At 36.9% G+C, this 21,354-nt stretch overlaps 1 protein-coding gene across 6 annotated transcripts in view; it reads right to left on the bottom strand.

The window, feature by feature from the left end:
• The window catches only part of SLC12A2 (solute carrier family 12 member 2), a 63,565-nt gene that overhangs the window by 19,341 nt on the left and 22,870 nt on the right, over nt 1-21,354 (bottom strand). For all 6 annotated transcript variants that reach the window (XM_030471265.1, XM_030471268.1, XM_030471267.1 and 3 more), the window contains exons 5-14: nt 19,489-19,628; nt 17,581-17,691; nt 14,486-14,594; nt 13,910-14,037; nt 13,738-13,822; nt 9,025-9,173; nt 4,324-4,431; nt 3,218-3,341; nt 1,738-1,839; nt 346-501 (exon numbers count right to left, since the gene is read on the bottom strand). In XM_030471265.1, coding sequence (XP_030327125.1) covers nt 346-501; nt 1,738-1,839; nt 3,218-3,341; nt 4,324-4,431; nt 9,025-9,173; nt 13,738-13,822; nt 13,910-14,037; nt 14,486-14,594; nt 17,581-17,691; nt 19,489-19,628 — 1,212 coding nt within the window. The remainder of the gene's footprint in view (nt 1-345; nt 502-1,737; nt 1,840-3,217; nt 3,342-4,323; nt 4,432-9,024; nt 9,174-13,737; nt 13,823-13,909; nt 14,038-14,485; nt 14,595-17,580; nt 17,692-19,488; nt 19,629-21,354) is intronic.

The following is a 21,354-nucleotide window of genomic DNA, read 5'->3' as shown; positions in this document are numbered from 1 at the left end:
TGTAAAATGTAACACGCTTTCCTAGTGCCTTTGTTGCTGCAACCCAAGCTCTTTCCATGTGTACCTTTTCCTCCAATTTTCATTCAAATGTTTATGTCTGAGTTTATGCATTTTGATAACTTGAAGGGGGAACAACAGCAATGACTATACAGGCATAATTAAGTTTCATTACAACTAAAAAGCCTGAAACAGAAGTTTGAACTAGTCAGCCAAACAGAAGTTCTCCAGTTCTTCCTCCTCTCTGCTCCACTAAAAATTATTGGGGCTTTTTTGGGTTTTTTTTTTCCTCCTTTATTCTACATCTCTCTTTCCCCTATCACAATCAAAAGAAGCCCATATACATACCTGGTTTCTTGTATGTGACATAAATGTAGAGTCCAAGGACTATAACGTATGTTAGAAGTGCTGCCCACCAATTAATAACAAACATCACAATGCAGCACAGAATAGCTCCAAGAAGAGAAATCCACATATTGTAGTATTTGAAAGCAGGGCGCCAACCTAATCAAAATATAAATTGGGGGACAGAAAAGAAGGCGGAAATTAATTTAATCATCACTCAAAGAGAAGGAGAGTGTGATTCCTCTTTTCCTTCCCTAGTGTTCTGCATCACATTTCATATGAATGACAGTTTCAGTAATGTACAAAATACAGACTTTGGCACATTTATGCTTTCAATTTTCCAACACCTATCAAATGAATTCACATCTTTCTTACATAGATATGCCAATGTTCCTAATTTTGCCCTCTAAAAGTGTATCTTAAACAGAAAGTTTGAAGATGTTTATGCCAATATCAAATACAGCTACAGGAACCTTTGGCAACAGCTTGCCTGACAATTGATTTTTGCTGTCAAAGGCAGTATAACATGAATTATCAGCTTGCAGATTTGCTCTCTCACATACTACTGTTTGTAGTGGTGTATTTTTACTATTTTCACATGTCTAGAAATTTTCATACATGAAAGGCCAAAGGACAGATATATCCAAGTACAACTTGAGTATGTCAAAATACTGGACTGTCACCGTTTTACATCCTTATTTGTCACAAGTTTATCCAAAATCAGGTAAACACACATGCACACCTCCACTAACACACCCAACATTAACAAGTGTCTTGCACATAGAACTGTTGTGTAAACACACTATGCACATGTTCTGGAAAAATAATTGTATCTACCAGTTCAGCAACTTAAAAGCTTCTAAGGGCATTATTTCAGTACAAATGCATAGTGGGCTGGGTATGATACACATCTGTTCTGCAGGTACTGGGTTTTGGTTTACTCCTGTTAGCTAACTAGCCTCCCACACCAAGGGCTATCAAAATGCGGCAATACCACCTGCAATTCCAGTTTCTTCTGGACTGGAAGAAGAAACATATTAACAAGAGATCCAAAGATGACTCAAGGATAATTCTTGAACACCAGATGCAGAATTTACAAAACACCTTTCTTCAAGAGTTTCTGAATTATCTTGTGTTCCCTCAGCAAAGGTAACAAAATTAGTTCCAAACTGTACTGGATCCAAACTGTACTGGATCACTCAGTCCTCAGAATTTCAGAACACCCAAGTATACACAGTTGTAATTCAGCTTGTAATTCAGATGCATCAGGAGACTCAAAGAGATACTTAGTAACTAAATTAAACTAAACACTCATTTATATTAATACCTTTTAAATTGTATTTATGCTTAAGGAAATTTCAGTCTAAACACTCACCCCCAAAATGTAGTTCCTACCTGGAGATTTCGCAAGAGAAGCATGGAATACAGAGAAGTTAATCAAGGCGTATGAGGCCAAGAAGAAGTTCGAAATAATTGGAGCAATAACATTCAGTTCAGCTGTAAAACCAAAACCAAAGCAGGCTGTTATGAAAGATACCATGTAGATTCCAGAGTAAAAAAATCTGCTACAACAAACCTGTTTTCTGATGTGCTCTAAGCAGCAGCAGTTCATTCCTCTTTTCAGATAGAGCTATTATGTTAATGGTCTCTTATTAGCTAAATTATCTTCTAATAGGAAGCGTAACTTTCAATTTAAAAAATAAACATTATTCCACACTATTAAGTGTTCCAGGACCGCCACTTCTGAAGCACTACTTACTTCCTTAAAACAATTAATTGAAAGGATTTCTTTCCCAGCATGGCTTGATCAAACAGTGCACTAACATACTGGGTTCTGAAGAATGTCAGAAACAGTAGACAGAGCATTAATACATATACAGTACATCTCTAGCTCAATTTTCAAACAGCAAAGAATGAGACACTAATAAGTTTAAGAGACAATCAACTATGGTGAATGGTAGCAGCAGACAAAGTTAGTGAGCAATGTGACAAACATGTTACTCTACCTGCATTTTAAATGAAAAGTTTCATCAATGGCACTAATACAGTGCATTATTACAGTCCACTACCATTGTAGCAGTGATGAGCACACCCTCTTTAGTGAAAGAGACGGAAGAACCTGATGCTCTCCTTTCCTTGAGGAGCATGGTAGAAAACGTGTGTACTCTCACCATCAAAAAAGTGATCAAAATGCAGAATGTGCCATGTTAGTCTGCAAGTTTCTACTTGTAAGCAAGTTTCCAGTCAGCATGCTGCATAGGGACATCATGTGTATACCTGTGCCTTAAGCAGACTTGGGGGGAAGGATCAAAGAGCAAACTGGGAAAAAAAAGTTTAAGAGCACTGGTATAGGACTCATGGATGGACACAGCACAATTAGTTTGCCATCTAGATAGAACACATGTAATTCTACCTAGACTATCTTTACCTTTAGCATAGCAGCATCAGCACTCATCTCTAATGTTTGTAACTTAACAGAAAAACACACTTTAAAAGGTATTGCTCATGCAAGGTTGTTATTTACTGAGCCGTTTGTAATTATTAAAAATAGGAAACAAACTATTATATTTACAAGATGTAACATCTCTCTACCTCAAGCAAAAGATGTATTTTTATTGACAGTATCCAGAGACAGATACCTACCATTATCAAGAAAAGTACAGATTGCTACAGTTCAATTCATATTTATTGCAGTTCTAGACAGAGTTATAACTAGAAGAGAGGAGAAAAGTAACTCTCAAAATAAGATTTTTGAATGCTGGCTTGGAATCAAGCTGTGCATTAGACTTAAGGACAGTCAGCAAGTCGTGATATGAAATAGAATGCCTTGTAAAGGACAAAAGGATACTGAGATTTATCATAATTTCAAACTAACCAATTAGTATGAATCCAAGAGCAATTAAAAATGTTAGAAGATATCCTCTTAATGGTTCGTTGTTCTTCCCATAGCCTTTAGCAAACATCTGAAATCCTGGATAAATGTTGTCCTTGCACAAAGCCTAAGAAAAAATAAAATTCCAAGAGTCAGCACGCATTTTGTTCAAACTGTATCCTTACTAATGCTATCTTCCACTGCATATTATCTTTCTGAAAGGTTTATTACCACCATGTAATAATTTTATTTTCAATTGTCTTTGCATCTTGACCCCTTGCGTTTCCAGTATTTTATCCTTCAGTAATTTCTACCTAGAACAACAAATTTTGTTCTTCTGTAAGCAATTGCCTATTTTACCTAACTGGTGTCTTACAGTCACAAAAGAATCCTTCTTTAGAGACAATGTTTTCTCAAAAAGTGGAAGTTTGCCCAATGTATATACTAGTTCTCTGCATCAATACTTGTGCTTCTGTTCTGCAACAAAATCTCATCTATGTTTGACTCCCTACTGAACTGCTGCGAAATAAGACATTAGAAGACACTACAGTTGTACCCAATTAAAGAGAATTTTTAAGACAAAAGGGAAAGATTAAATGGCTAAAAAGAAGTAAAAGCAAAATACATTCAGAGACACAAGATAATCAATGTAAATTATTTACATGAGAACTGGTACACAATTATTTTCATAATGCAATCCCTAAGGATTAAGATTCCACAGCTACAGGTTCTACTTCATGCTGTGTCCTTCTGTGATTACTCTGAGAAATGAACTAGTCTGTTCTCTTTGTATGTGCTCCACTGTTACTTACAATGAAAAACATCTTAAAGAGGTTTGTAGATTGCTGTAATGTTAGTTACACCCCAACTAATTTCTGAACTAACCAGAAACACATCGGATCTGGAACAAATTATGGTCTAGCTAACATTTAGTAAAAGTTAAACACTGTTTTCGCATTCTAAGCAAGAGGTAAATATCAGATCACTGTACTGATGTCAACTGGTATGAACCACGATGGCAGTTTGTCAGAGTCCCCTTCCAAAAATTCCGATTCAAAAGTTGACTGTAGTTATTCTTTAAAAGATGATGGGTTTGATTCCATCCTTACCTGGAAGATCTTGGGTGCACTCACTAGAGATGCTAATGCGGAAGACAGGGTGGCTGAAAAAATACCTGCAGAAATCAGTGGTGCAAATCCTGATACCATGCTCATTACCTGAAAGCAATATAATTATTTCTTTTAATAATATGAAAAAGTATACTGTACATATGGATGAAAACATTAACTACACAAACAGAATAAAATACTACGCACTCTTCGCTTAAAAGCTATTTGAATATCACGCATTCATATCAACAAATGAACTATAGACAAATCAAGGTATACAAACAGATCCTAATTTCAGAACAAGAGAAGGTGGCTTTTCACACAAAATACAGTGCTACCATGTAATTCTCGGGTCAGAATAATCCACAGCATAAGTCTCCCATGGGCTCGTAAAAGGATTACAAATAAGTAATGGAAGAAAACTACATTGAAATTTATTACATATTTTGACTAGCCTACCACTGGATAACAAATGACACAACAACTGAATTTTGGGAAGGGTGACTGTCTTTCTTAACATCTCCATCACTGCAAGTTAGACTTGCTTCCCATTCAAAACCAAAAGGACAGGACAAACTTGTTTCCTGTCTCCCTCGGATCACATCCTAGGACATCTTTGTAATGCCAGTGAGTGAAATACAACATACAATTCTTAGTAGAGATGCTTAGTAAGCTAAATGTAAAAGAACAATGTTACGACTAAAAAATTTCCCAAATTAGAACAAAAGCAGTTTCTGTCTAATTGCCATATAGCCTAAAGACCATGTTTACCATTCTACTGATTACTTCCATACCATAGCTGCATCCAGCTTTGCATATTTCAAGTGAAGATACAGAACTATGTATTTAAAATACAATCGTGGTTTAATACAGTTATTTTCTTTACGAAACAAAAGCCTAAGCCGCTTGCAGACAGCCACTATTAAAGAATTTTATCTTGAAAAAGCTTATGGTTTGAGTTAATGGATCAAACCCAGAATGGTGCCTTTCAAGCATGAGGTTCTGCACCATTTACACTGACCACTTGCCTCTTTCATCCCGTCAACCTCATCTACAATAGCAGGAAAGAGACTGAAGGAAGGCAAGAATGATCATGCAGAACCTGCATGTTACTGTTAAGTTACTGTCACCTGAAGATGTAAAATCTAGCTGTCTAGAGCAATCTTAACTAGGTAGAACATGCTCTCAGAAACAATATACAGGTAACTGATGAAGTTTTATTCATATTCCTAGGGCTAAACAAACAATAAAATTCAGTGTTTTTCTTCAGAACAGACTGACAAAGACCGCTGGGTTTCTCAATCAACTGAACCTCTAAACTACATCAGGTTTCACTGCTTAGTTCAAGGCATGCTTTGCCTAAAAATTGGAATTAAATAATTGCAGGTGCATAAGAAGAGAGTGAAATAGCTGTCACAGAACCATAATGAATGGAGAGAATTTCTTGAAGCATATCTGTAGCTGATAACAAAGTTAGAAGAGGCATTTGTTCATAGATGAATAAAACTAATGACACATACATTAAAGTTACCTCTCTTGCACCCAGGTTTAAGTTAGTTTTATAATCAACAGAAAAAGCTACCGGTGTAAATGCCAGTTTGTAATAACCCTACACTGTATTTCTAAAAGAGAAGTTCAGGGTGTAAATGCTGTGCTGAAATATTTTAGAAAGAAACCTTTCCTATAGCAACATAATAAACCAGCATAGAATAATCTTTGTAGAAGCAGTATGAAAATTTTCTTCCCTGCATGGATGGCTCAATCAATCTTCCCCGGAAGGACTTTGTATGGACAGAATCTGTGTGCACGTCACCATTGCTTTTCTTCCCATCCAATTTAAAACATTGTTATTTTGAGGCTTTCACTTTACTACATTTGCATCAATTTCTTGCAATTTAGTTCTTACGATCTACTCAGATTTTACATTCTCTTTATACCTTTTCTTCATTACTTCCATTTCTTTACACTGCTTTTAAGTATTACTCAGATTTCTCTCAAATTTATAAAACGGATGTAAGATGTAAGCAGATGATGTTTGCCCATTTTAAAAGCTGTAAATGTAAGAGACATCAGGAAGCTCCATTTAAACTAAGGGAACAAAAGAGAAACCAGTTCCAGCAGAACGAGCATGCAACACCCTCCCCTCTCCCCCAGCATACACACCACAATCCACAATTGACCACAAAAAACAAGGAGACCACATATGGTGTTAGTTATAGCACTGAAATTTTCATCCTTGAAAGAACACACAGAATTGGAAGGACAGGTATCTTGTTAAAATTGCCTTGTTACCACTGGTATGTCGAGACAGATACTGCTGAGTGAGATATAGCTATTAGATAGTCATAGCTACTACTGATAAGAGACTTATTATGTTTGCCTGGCATTTACTGTTCAGACAGTTCCCTAAATTTCTAACATTTGAGATAATAAAATATTTTGACTACAGTTTCTGTTCTTTGGTCTAGTCATTGTGGAGCAGAAATAAATGCCACATGAAAACAAGCAGCAGCTTCTTTAAAGTTGTATTTTTATAATGAGTATGGACAAAGCACTGTTAAACTCCCTCTCCCCCTAACTTTTTTCGAATGTTTCACAACTGCCTTGCTTTGTAGGAAGAATGTTTTAGGAGAACTTTTACATTGCTTCTGGACTGTAATTTCATGTACTTTCAACTTTCATCCAAAGTTGACCAAATCCTGCATTTAGATTGCCCAAAGCTGTACCTTATTCTGGGGCAGTTCCAGGCTGAGACTATAGAGCCCAAAACAAGTTTCTGAAGTTACTCTTTTACCAGGTGACAGCCTGGGCACAGAAATACCACTGACACTGAGCAGAGAATGTCTGAAGCCTGTGAGGATTTCATTCATTTGCAATGACTACAACAGAAACTAAAGATGGTCTTTCTATGACAGTCTGACTAAGCCTGTTTCACCATCTGTTCTCAGTTTAAGTTTCTCAGAATCATCTAAGCTTTTCACAGGTAAATCATACTGTAAGTCATCTATTTGCTGCCCAAACACATTCAGAACACCAGCTGTCTAAGCACTAATTTCAAATTAATTCTTTGCCAAAATAACTGAATGCAGCAGGAAGCGTACTGAATTGATGAAGTCATCAGGCTGTGCATACAAGTAAGCTGATGCTTTCAACCTCAGAACCTACATGCTTACAAACCGTAAGGTAAATACAACCATCTTCACTCACTTTATGGATTAATTTAAGTTTGTGAAGTAATTGTCAGTTATTTAACCTTCAGAAAGAATTTACATTTGTATGATGAGCTGGAGAGGTACACAACTTTGGAGCACCCTCCCTGTGACCTGCATGTAAAAAAAAACAAACCAAAAAGCATCTCCTTACAGCTACCATTCAGAGCTACTAAGTCGAGGGCAGTTCAGTCAGAAAACAGACAACAATTTATGTCTAGGTAGCATCTCATGCAAACAATTTCCTTCTACCATCTGAGAAAACAGAATCTCGGACTCTTATCAGAGATGTACAGCAAAAGCTGTGAGGATAAGAGAGAAAACAAACAGCAAAGAAAAGTCCAGCTAGGCCCTACAAAAACAAAATTCCACAGATGAGGTGGCAAAGTGCTGCAACAGCTTGTCCAGAGATGCTGTGTAGTCTCCGTAATGAAGTTTTCAAACCACCCCCCAAAAAAGGGGCTATAAAGGGCAGTGCATCCTCTGTGCAGTGCCTGGCCTTGGAAGTGCCTTTTCCTATTCAGAACCCACTAGTTTTGCCACAGAGAGAAGCAAGAATAACTTGGGAGACAGAAGTATTCTTTAGACCAATGTTAAGAAACTAGGACACTAATGACTAACTTATTAGAAATACAAGCAACATTTATGGCATTTATTACTTACAGAAAAAGATACAAATTAAATCAGTTCCACACTATTCTCAGCTGTACATTTGACAACATACTGGGTTCTTCTGAGCTTAAACAAATGAGGGGAGTCATCCGATTTTGCAGAATTACTCCCACAACAGCAGTTCTGAAACGTTTCTAAATACAGACTTTTTCTAAACTAGAACAAAGTAAAATGTACTCTAATTTTACTCTAATAGAACGGTCTGCACTGCAACATTATTTCAGCCTGTACCAAACAGGTTTTCCACTCAGCTTTGCAGTTTAGGAGTACATGTACCACATAATTCTAACCAAAACCCATGAGACAGACACCTTTCTCATTAGCGGATTTCATCTTAGTCTCTAGGCAATTTTTTGTGCACCTACTGGAAAAATATAGGGCAAAAGAAATTTAAATTAAACAGCAACAAGTATGTTTTCCTTAGTTTCTTTCAAACCCTGACCAACAGTTCATGGACACTCAATTACCTGTGAAATGTAAGTTGAAGACTATGAATTACCCCATGACTTGTAGAGGATTTAATTCAGCAAGATCTGGCTTTATGAAAACTGGCAACAGTTTCACCATTAAAGAGGATACTGTGACAGATTCCCACCACCTAACCTAAGCAGCTTACTCAGAAGAAGAGTAAATATTTCTATCACCTGTGCACAACACCCAGAAAATGTTAACATACATTGTTTTTCTGCATACTAGCTAGAGTACACTGCTTAACTATTCCAGATAAACCTTATATTTTTAGCCTGTTTTTCCTTGGTATGCAATTCAAAAAAAGAACAACACAAAAGCCAGTGAACAGATTTAGGAGAAAGTTTTATACCTGGAAATTGTTCATCAGCCCATACGGACATTCTGTCTGACAGGATGAGAAATCATAGTTTAATTTGCAAGCTGCAGCAGTGCAATTCATCAGCTCTGTGACAATGGTGTCATTAACATTCCCTGTGGCATCTCGCACAACACAGGAACCTAGAGTGAACACAGTAACAACAAAAAAAAACGTATGAATAGGCTGAACCTGAACTTCAGCACGTGTCAAGCTCAATTCCCTTTTTATGTATACATATTCTCACAGAGCAACATTAAAATACACCATTTACTTTTTTAATACATTTCAGTACTAAGCACATCTTCACTGTGAGGAACAAATACAAAAAGCAAACTAATTGCTCTCTTGCCTTGAATAAATATGAATCTAGAAAGAAAGGAAAGTTTTAGCACAGAGGAAAATAATGTCAATAGACTTGCAAAAGTTAACTGCACAATTTTAGTTCAACATATTACTTCTGAATAATGAGTTTCCACATAGCACTTTAACTGAAGTTAGTATTATTCATCCTCACTTGATTTTATAGTTTCTTTTTTTGTCAGTTTTCCTAGAGGAATACATTTTAGTAATGTATGTACAAATGCACGTAGACAAGTGTGCATAGTGTTGCAATTATTTCTTTTCCACTCTTACACTCAGACAGTCAAAAAATAAAGTAGTTTATCATGAAAGCCTCTTGCAAGCCATTTCCCAACACTAAAACAAACCACCTCCTGTGTGGTATTTTATTTTGGTTTCTTGGTGAAAGACAAAGCTGGACAATCCCACTGCTACCACGTTTTTTATAATTAATTTTATCACTTAAACTTCTGTCTTTAATTCATCTATGATTATTTGTAATTTGACTGCTCAAGAAAATGCTGAAGACATAGCATTTTACCTCTTACATACTAAAAAGAAAAAAAAAAACCAAAAAAAACCAAAAAAAAACCCCCACAAAACCACAAAAAAAACAGAAATACCAGAAAGCCCACAACTCCTCTGTTTCAAGGTTTTTTGTCTCAAAGAACACCACAAACTAGAGCAGACTAAATATTAGTAACATTCTATGGTTTAATAGTTGCGGTAGTCAGATTGTTTGGACACCAACAAATGTTTCCAGGAACAGGAATTAAGTAAGGAGTGGGGAAGAGAGACGTTTACAGAGCGGTATTCAATAGAATTCCCTTAATTTGGTCTTTCAGGAACTTGAATGACACGGAGGTCCTGGGAATAGAACCATGTGGCTACTGATGACCTAGATTACTTACTTGCAAAATAAAAACAAGGGCACGGATGTGCTGCACGCTTAAGCTTCTCCTCTAACAACCCCTGTTACCTATGTATTTTGTCTTTCATCAGGAAAATGAACTCCTAAATACCTACACAGCATATTAGATTGCTTCTGAGCTGTTAATACAGTCCACAGTGATACCTGGTAGGTGGACATTACTTAATCTTCCTGCTTCTTAGATTTATTTTTCAGTTACTTATTAGGCCAAATTGCTTCAATTTCAGTAAGTTTCCTATACTGATCATCTGTCATGCTTTTCTTGTGAGTAGGTAGACAGGCTGGGGGTTTTTTGGTGGTTGTTCTGTTTTAAATGAGAGTAAAAGCTCTGTATGAGAAAGTTTCTTCTTTTCTACTACACAAGTATTTGCCTCAGCATTCAAGCAATATATAATGGATGTGACAGTACACTTACTAGTAGAACTATTTGTAGGTAACATTTTGTTGGTAATAGATTGCAGTGGCAGGCCCATTAAGTTAAGCAACCCATTAAATAGCTACAATGCACTATCACAGCCCTCCTTTTCCTCATTTCGTTTTTCAGAGTTCAGATCCAGCTCACTGGCAGGTCTTTCACACATGGAATCAAAGTATGACCGACAGGGACAATCATACTATGAACAAACTTAATGTGAGCCTTGCTATGAGAGAATGCAGAACAGAAGCCAGCTGGGCAGGCTCCACTCTCAGGAGAAGATATTTAGATATAAGTAAAAGTCCAGATGTTTTACTTAACCCTCATTCAGAAAAGTTTTATTTATTTATAAGATTCTGGCAACATTTTCATTAAGAATCTTTATGTCTTCTTTCCTGTAAAAACAGGAAAGGCATTTATAAACATGTTCCTGCCAAAGTAAAGTTTTGCCATGCTATAAGCCTCTGGTGAACAGACCACCTCTATCAAGTTACCTCCTAATTCCATACAACCAGCAAGGATTCCAGACATGCTACACTGAGTCCTTTGGACTGCAGTTGAGAGTGTCAGGTGCTACAAACAGCTACAGTTAGGCTTTCATTAATTAGTTTTATTTCCCTGTGTACAAAAAGCATGACTCAACCCTCCTCAGAGTTTGGGGTTTTTTTTAAAGCAGTTTTTAAAGAAGTAAATGTTTTTCTTTGCAATACATCTTTCAAGAATTTGGATATAAAAGTTGGTTGTGCAATCTTCATGCTGCCACTTGCATATCTGCATTAGTCTCTTGCTAAAACATGAAACCGCATACTTTTTCCTCACAGCTGTTATCTTTTTGAAATAGGCTGCCTAGCTCTAGAAGTAGGACTGGTAGTTTTCCTCTTCTAAGACTTCTCTATGCAGTTTAACCCTCTTACTTAGTACAGAGCATGCAGATACTGATCTAAATTCAGAACATCATCTTCCCCTTCAAAGATGACTACTCAGTGACATTTACTAGACTCTTCTAAGTTTTATTGACATGCTTATCACTACTCTGGAAACTTTCAGTGGGAAATAGTGTGTGGGGAAAGGAACAGAAGTATTTGTATTTGTCTGATTCCTGATCCAACAGCTCAAAAAACCTAAATTTCACTCACATCATAATCTTCTAAAACAGCACTGGGCTTTTCTAACTACAAGAATTCTAAGTGTAAGTTATAGAAGGCAACTACGGCAGGACATGTCTGATGCATCAAACAATTTCATGTTCAGTTGGCTTTGCAAGCTGTTCCTTTTGCAGTATGAAAAATTAGGTTTTTCGTGTTTGAAAGATGATCAAAGTATTCCATTATCAAATGAATTTTAATGAGCACTTTGCTCTCATGTGGGTTCAAGTTCTAAAGTATTCAAATTTGGTAGCAGAGGTCTATGTGGTCAATCTATTTAGGAAATAAGTGTAGGTCATTATGCTGCATAAAGCACATTCTCTACAGAGCAACTATTTGGCAGAGCTACAGTACAACGCTAGCCAGAGGCACATTAGCAAGATTGGTATCTTCGGAAAGGAAGTATCATTAGTAGTAAGATCAATGGTACTCTTATAAATGAGAATTTCATTCAGAAGACAGCACAGCTAAGATAAGGAAAGGTGAAAACTGATTCCTGCTGCCAGAACCTGTATTACACTAATAAAAACATTTCCAAATCATAGGCAAGAAATACATGAGAGACTATTGCAATCTTATCTTATAGAATCACTTAGGTTAGAAAAGACCTTTAAGATCATCAAGGCCAAGGGCAAACCCAACACTGGCAAGTCCACCACTAAACCACGTTGTTTAGATGGTACACACACCCACACATCTTTAACATCTTTTAACTACCTCTAAGGACAGTGACTCCACCACTTCCCTGGGCAGCCTGCTCCAATGCTTGACAACACCTTCAGGGTAGAATTTTTTCCTAATATCCAATCTAAACCACCCCTGGTACAACTTGAGGCCATTTCCTCTTGTCCTATTGCTTGTTACTTGGGAAAAAGAGACCAACACCCACTACTACAACCTCCTTTCAGGGAATTGTAGAGAGCAGTAAGGTCTCCGCTCAACCCACTTTTTGCTGAGCAATAAGAAGTTCTTAAGGTTACTAGAACAGAATTATTCTATCAGTGGGAAAAAATCTTGGTTGGCCACTGATGCTTTGGAGCAACACTGATATAGGGAGTATCAAAACCCAAGGCAAATTCTACAAAGAATTTGAAACCACTGGGGGGTGGGGAAGAGCAGGAAGAGGGGTTATACAAGACTCAGGTCAGTCTATGATTGCTCTCCTCTTTCCACATAAAAACAAACTTTAGGAAATTATAACACTTCCGAACATGACAACACTCCAAAAGGGGGCTGCCCAGATGAAGTCACTACTCTCTCCACTCCCTTTACTGGGGAATTACTGCTCCTGCATCCTTACCAAAATGCTGTTTGATCATCCCACAATTCATTTCGACTAGCTGACCATAGAATCATAGAATAGTTACGGCTGGAAAGGACCTTAAGATCATCTAGTTCCAACCCCCCTGGCCATGGGCAGCAACACCTTGCACTAAACCATGTCACCCAAGACTCCATCCAATCTGACCATCATCATCTTCAAATCAATATAGGTGTTTGTTCAGAAAGTATTTTCTGAAAACTCATTTTTCTAATTCACAGATTATCCCACTGCTAAATTGTGAATCTTTTAACAAAAGTAACTGCAACAAATGAGGAAACAACCATATGAAGTCTTTTGTGCTTTAGTCTGAAGCGGTCACTAGTTTTAAGGAAAAAAAAAAAAAAAATTAAAAATCACTCATCTTAGTAAATTATAAAACCAGCTGAATATTGAACCTCCAACAATAAAAATCAGAAACCTCTGGCTATTACTTTCCCATGCATGAAAGTCAACCACATAATGATCTTAAATAATGAATTACATAAACCGTATCAAAACACACCCTCAGAAAGAATGCAAAAGGATAAAGTTAAAAACATTCTCTATTTACCTACAGATACTGCAATTCCTACGTAAACCAATGTAGTAATTAAGATGGCCAACAGCGTTCCTTTAGGTATGGCTGACTGAGGATCCTGAAAGAAAAATGTCAGTGGACAGTGATGACAGAGATAAATGAACACTCAGTGTTTGTGAACAGTATTTTCTAATTCACTACTCACCGCAAGATCACCTGAGATATTTGCACCAGCAAGTATGCCAGTTGCAGCAGGGAAGAAAATAGCAAATACAGAAAAGAAAGTTTCCTCATGTCGGAAATCTGGACCAAAATTCTCCATAAATATTTCAGCTGTAGAAAGAGATTTAAGTATATCAATATTTGTACAGAAGCTACAGTATTAGCCCATTCCAGCCATTATTAGCTCCACGAAAAAGCTGAAAGTCACAGCTGTACGACCTTCTTAAAACTAAACGTAGAACATTTAGGTCCTAGTTCATCACTTCAACTCAGTCAACACAGTACTTAAACAGCTTTTAAAACCAGAAAAAATACTCGTGGTATCATCCAGCTTTTTTAGATTTAATATAATCAATATTAAGTAGACAGGACCAATTTTTGGCCCAACAGCTTTAAGGAACAAAACTGCAGAAGTTTGGAAGAATCGGGGGCAAAAAAAATAAAAAGTATCTCTATACTTAAATAGGACTATAAGCTATTTTATAGTTTTAATTTTATTATGACAGCATATCTACTCTTTGCAAAGATATCATTTACAATACTAACTGTTCCAACATACCTTTATAACCAAAGAAACCTTTAGGCTTCTTGCTATCCAAAGGAATAAACGTTCCAATGACAAAGTCTCCAATAGCAAGTATGAGGATCACCAGTAAGACTATCTGCGCCTGAAACATAATGATTGCAGTCAGACAGAATTTGCTCTTCTTCACAGTTTCAAGCTTCAGTGTTGTATTCTAAAATTTAAATATTTATTTGATTCCAAATTCAGCTTAGTCTTCTCACTGTTTGTTTTCCCACAAATAAATAACGCAAGCTGGAGAGAGCATGTACTCGGATTTTTAATAAAGAAATAAAAATAATTTGTAAGTTTAACAACCATACCCTCAAGTTATACTTTTAAACACAACTTACTTAAAAGAACTTTTTTTCTCTGTCAACCTTCCAGAAGAAATGGATTTGAGTAGATTGAAGATATTCACTAGAGGTAAATGCACACAAATCCTAGGAATATTGCCTTATTAACCGTGATTACAATACTTAGCCTCATACCTTAGTATCCGATATTTATATTACTAGGAATTTTACTAAATCCGGAATCAAACAACTTTTGTTTGCTATTTTATGCAATGGACTAGTTATTATCATGTTCTCAATCCTTATTTATGAAATTAAACTGCATATTACCACAATTGTTTGTTAATTTCTAGTTTTCTTAAAGATTTTTCATTACAACCTAGATTTTTAGCCACTGTTCAATAAAACCATTATAAACCTTATACCTGGAACAACAAGTACTTTAAACCATACAATGCTTCAAAAGCGTGAGTCAAGATAAATCTAGGCATTGAAGAGGTGGTTCAGGTTTTACATTTAAATGAGCAACCATTTTAACTATCCTAACCATTCATGTTATCTTTTGTGTATTTAATTCCTTATGAAGGCACACATGCCAGTGGCTCAGGGGAAGCTATTTGTAGTTTGACTGTTTTTTCTGGTCTAGGATGAGAACTTAATACGCAAGAGCACCATGGCATTGCTGATGATACAAAACAAAGTTTTCAGTTCACACAAACTCATAAGAAAACAGGGTAGTACAGTGATAAACAGAGCATGATAACCAAGAGCAGAGTTAGAAGACCACCAGAAGAAACCAGTTAGTGCATCATATTTACAGCTCTCCTTTGCCAAGCCTAAAGAACAGATGAGAGGTGTAAAGGATACAGCTGGATGCTTACAGAAGTTTTCAGTAAGCCCAGAGAATTCATCATGAAGTTACCACAGAGTAATTGCCGCAAGCGGATTTACCCAGTAACAAACCTGATCTTCTCCCTGAACCTAAGAGCATTTTCTGAATATCTTTACATTCAAAATTCTCAGAGAAAGAAGGGGCTTCTAAGACTTCAACACAAGGAGTTAAGTGGTAAGCGATCACAAACTCTGAAAAGTCGCTTTTTAAGCAGGCTTCCCTGGAATCCCTCTCTCTCTTAGCTTTTAGATCTACTTCAAAGGCATCATTATAGATTCTCCTTGTCCCAGTTTGCAAGGTATACTCTAAGTCATGGGGAACATATATACATATAACAACATATATACTTTAATCAAGAGCGAAGTAGTGCTTTGCTATGCTAAGCTGTATGTTAACCCACATGAAGTGCTTGTTTGATAGGTTCAGTTGCTTAGCATCCCTCCTACCTGCCTTCTTCCATGACACAGAAACCAAGCCAACAAGCCTTGGTTTTTGCATTGAGCACAGGATTTTTGAAAGCTACCTACTTCCTAATACGGATGCCACCGCAACAATACCACAGTTCACGTTTGATAGAGAAACATTAAACAGGGTATTCTGTGCAAGCTATTGCTATAGAATTGCTCATGCTACAGAACAAAGGCAAGACACTTCTTGTGACTTCAAGTGATAGTAGCTAGAGGGTTAATAACAACTAATTAATTCAAAAGAAGAACTGAATGGTCAAGACCAAGGAGGACAGTCTTGCTCGAAGCCAGGTGCATAAAATCACCATTACAAACTGAAGTTACAGACAGTGAAGGACTATCTGAAAAAGGTAAATAATTTGTACACAAGTGTACTGTTTTACAAGTATATGCCAAACTCAACTTCTGTAGATTCTTTTCTCCCTGTGGTAGATCTAAGTAATGCATTTAATCTTTACTTCCTTTTTTTCCAATCTCCATTACAAGGGCTAGATGCAACAATGAGAAAAACCCCTCTCTCATTTTAATTACGAGTATCATCATCATCTTCATGCAGGAGCATAAGAAACTGTTGTAACACTTAAATGAAAAAGCTCCTTTAGTTGGCTGTCACTGCACAAAATAGGAACTATCGTGAACCAAGTATCAAATGGGAAGGGAGACCAACTGAGGTTCTTCTCAATTGTTTTTGAGCACACTATAGACAAATATTCTGTAAAAGTCAAGCAGGTGCAGGAAACAAAGAGCAAGCTACTCTGCCTAGTGATGCAGAGCAGAAAACTAATAAGACAACCCCCATATTAAGATACCCTAGGATCTATATCTGTTTGTCTTCATGATCTGAGTTGACCTAAGACTGTGCAACCATAAGATGAGAAAAGTGGGTTCCCCCTCCTACACATTCATCACCGCCAATGTTCACAACTGTCCTCAATGCTGGGCCTAGGAACCGCATCACCGCTGTCTGGCTGTTTCCAAGTGAAAACAAACCAAAAGAAAGTGAACGGGAAAATAAAAACACTGGGTTTGAGTTAGCAGAAACTACATAACTTCAGATGGGCTTCAGCTTCAGCCCTGTATTTTCCCTCTATAGAGCTTATTTGAAGTTCCCAATGAGGGAAAATTCCCATGCTACTACTCTTCCCCTCTTCTGGGTAACTATGGGCTAACAAGTAATACCATTACCCTACTTGACAGTGTCGTTATGAGTTGATTGTGTGGGTTTTAAGTTCTCACAGATGCTCAAACTTCCAGTGGAGTAAGGTGGTCTAAGACCAAATTCCGCCCAGATCAGAGAGCTATTATGTAAAAGCTGCCTGCTGACTTCTAACATATCATGCATGCAATACTGAGTCACTAAATATATTAAAAATAAATGAAACAGCTGAGGTAGCAAATGGAATCAAAATTCTGAAGCAGAGAAGAAAAGTTCCTTACCTTTGATTCCCATTCCATACCGGCAACAGATATACCCAGCAATATAACCACTGTTATAGCCCCTATGATTCTGATATCATTCATTTCATCAACCATCAGTGCTCCATTTTCCTAACAAAAAAAAAAAAACCAAACAAAAACAAAACACACACACAGACAAAATAAACCAGTCATACACTTATATCAAGTACTTACCCTCCCTACTGCAGAATAGCATTTTATTGACTGAAATTCATTAATAGACTTAAACTCTATACCACAAATTTGCTCATTTTAAATTCCCTGTACAGACACAATAATTTAGGTTTTGCCTTGTTTTACATCACTGAATCTTCTAAGTGGAAATAATAACTCCCATTCATAGCCCACCCCCAGGTAGAATGGCCTGTCTTCAGCTGCCAGAGAATCAGATTAATCAGCAAGACAACTGCACATATATTTTACTTGTTGTTCACTATTACTCTTAATTCTTGTAATGTATCTTTCCATCTACAAAAAGTACAGTTGAGTTCTTCTCAGTATTACATTTAATCAAAACATTCAACAAAAAAAATAATACTTGTGTTTAAGTTACGACACAGTTTTTAATATGCAGAACTCCTTTGAAAATGAGTGTAATATAAATTACTATCACTCAAAAGAAACAATTCAGTAACAAGAATTTCAGCATTGATGATATGGTTTAATGGTGGTCTTGGCAGTCCTGGGGTAATGGCTGGACTTGATGATCTTAAAGGTCCTTTCCAACCTAGCTGATTCTATGATTCCATGATTCTGCATCACGTGTCTGTACTGACAACCTTTTCCTCAACAGCCAGGTTGGACTTTAACACAAATTGCACATTTTATTTTTTCAAGGAGATAGTGTGGGAAGTTTCCATTTGACACCTTTGATAATTTGTTGTTGGTTTTTCTTTTTTTTTTTTGTTTCTGTTTTTTCGGGGTTTTTTGGCGGGTTTTTTTGTTTGTTTGTGGTTTTTGGTTTTTGTTTTTGTTTTTTGGGGTTTTTTTTTTTTTTTTACCAAAAAGCTACTGAATTGCAGTAGTATTTTACTGATCCATCAAGGTACAAGTACTGTACTGATGTATCAGCCTTGTACCTCATTTCATGTCTTTGAACTGGTCAGGACAATTGTGATGTATCAATAAAGGCTGGGGGATAAAGGGATTGAGAGCAGCTCTGCTGAGGAGGACTTCTGGATACTGGTGGACAGAAAGCTAAACATGAGCCGGTAATGTGCGCTTGCAGCCCAGAAAGCCAGCCGTACACTGGGATGCATTAAAAGGAGTGTGGCCAGGAGGGAAGTGACTCCGCCCCTCTACAACACTCTTGTGTGACCCCACCTGAAGTATTGCATTCAGCTCTGGGGACGCCAGTAAGAGAAAGGTATGGACCTCCTGGAATGGGTGCAGAGGAGGGACACAGAAATGATCAGAGGGCTGGAAGACCTCTCCACGAGGCAATGCTGAGAGAGTTGTTCAGCGTGGAGAAGAGAAGGCTCCAGGGAAGCCTTACTGCGGCCTATCAATACTCAAAGGGAGCTTACAAGACAGATGGGGACAGACTTTTTAACAGGGCTTGTAGCGATAGGATAAAGGGTAAATTTTAAACTAAAAGAGGATTGATTTAGACTAGATACAAGGATAAATTTTTTTATTATAAGCGTGGTGAGGCACTTAACAGCTTGCCCAGGGAGATAGTAGATTCCCCATCCCTGGAAACATTCAAGGTCAGGTTGCACAGAACTCTGAGCAACCTGGTCTAGTGGAAGGTGTCCCTGCCCATGGCAGGGGAGTTGGACTACATGGCCTTTAAAGGTCCCTTCTAACCCAAACCATCCTATGATTTTATTATTAGATGACACCTAAAACTTGCATACAGGACAGTGTAATCTATAATCCATATACCTTGAGCAGCTCCACAACAGTCTCTGCAAATCCAACAACATACATTGCTACTGCAACAGCATTGGCAAATGCAAAAATCAGACCTATGGCACCACCAAACTCCGGCCCCAAACTTCTTGAAATTAAGTAATACGCTCCTCCTGAAAGAAAAAAAAAAAAAAAAAAAAAAAAAAAAAAAAAGAGAGACAAAAAACTCTCTATGTGATAAAGCTGAGAACAGGCAGTCATTAGCAATTTAAAGTTTACACAAACAAGATGCTATTTATGCTTGCATCTTCCCTGATGTATTGGAAAATAACCCAAAACTCAGTACTTCTGGGACAGGCACGCTGAAGTTTCAGGAACATTTAAAGTTCTCAAGACATCAGTTGGAAATAATCACCTGACTCATGCACCACATCATATCGTTCAGCTATGCAACGAGTTCTATGGTTAAAAAACAAATTGTAAAACACAAGCAGCAGTATTACTGGGCTTTTTATTTCAAAACACTCAAAGCATTTCTGCATAGTTCTACCATTACACATTTTCATTAGCTATAGCTCAAGAAACAGGCAAAGTAGACTGTAATAAACCCGCTCAACTTCCAAACCTCCACAACTGGTTTTTTTAAAGCTCTGTTGTTAAGGGAGTTTTCTGCCCCTCAATAGGACTCTCTAAACAAATCACATTGCCACTCTATTTTTCAGAACTTATTCTTTGTACTTTTGAGCTTGTCAAATACAACATCTCAAACCCGACATATGACAAATGGAAATCTTGAGTATCCACAGCATGAGAGTGAAAATTAAAACAAAAAAAGTAACAAATGCACATTCCTCTGATTTAAGGTTAAGCTTTCTAGAAGCCACAAAATCCTCCAGCTTCAGTCTGAAGTAACTGAGTGCACATTAAAAATTTGCAACAGGAAATTCTCAATTTCACTGCATTACAGTTGTTGTGCAAAACATATGTAGGCACCCACGTCTGACATACTTTGCAGATGAGAATGCTAACATAAGAAAAATATTACTGTAACGCAAGATTTTCACAGGAACAGCTGTGATTTTACTCTACAGTTTTTCCAGTTCAGCACTTCAAATTTTCTAATGAATTATTATTTTGCAAGAGTGACTCTAAAAGAAAAATGGCTCTCAGATGAACAGGAAAATCTGGTATGTACAATGCAATTTAGAAAATTAAATAAATAAATAAATAAATAAGGACATTTAGATACTAACTTTAACATAATACTAAGATTTCTGCTGGGTCTATTTATGATAGTGAGGTTTTTCTGTTCATTCTTCATCAAGAGAATTTTATAAACTTCTACTTTAATTCCACCATATTTTCTAGTAGTAGCAATTTTGTAATGTCATGAAGCAGTTTGAGCATGTCAAAGGCACCAACCTTTTACAAACCTATTTTGTAGGAATTGTTGACAACCGCACATAAACCATGAAAGAGAATGAAACCCATTATCCTCAGGAAAGCTAGAGATCAAGAGTTTCAAGAAGTTCTATTGTGTATAAAAAAAAAAATCCAATAGAAGAAGAACACGTCCATGTATGCTCTCATATAGTTATTATAGCTTATCCTTCTATAGGATGTATTTTTTCATTACTAAATTTTATTTCAGGGCATGAACATACACAAGCACACATGCATACCCTTTAAACCACCAGTGCAGATGCAGGAGAATATCAAGAACCTATTCATTCCTGGATAGGGGCATCTCAAAACATTTGCTCCAAAAATTCATAATAGATAGATAATGTTTCTTCCGCAGTGGAAAAGCCAGCCAACATTAAAATCAAATTAGTAGGCTATTAATCAAATACAGAACATAGGGAAGACTCGGCTCCTCAGAAAACTAACTCTTCCTTG

This window comes from Strigops habroptila, chromosome Z (genome assembly GCF_004027225.2).
Source record: "Strigops habroptila isolate Jane chromosome Z, bStrHab1.2.pri, whole genome shotgun sequence".
Lineage (NCBI taxonomy): Eukaryota > Metazoa > Chordata > Aves > Psittaciformes > Psittacidae > Strigops > Strigops habroptila.
Note: the sequence above shows the minus strand (reverse complement) of the source record. Positions and strands in the feature narration are given on the sequence as shown.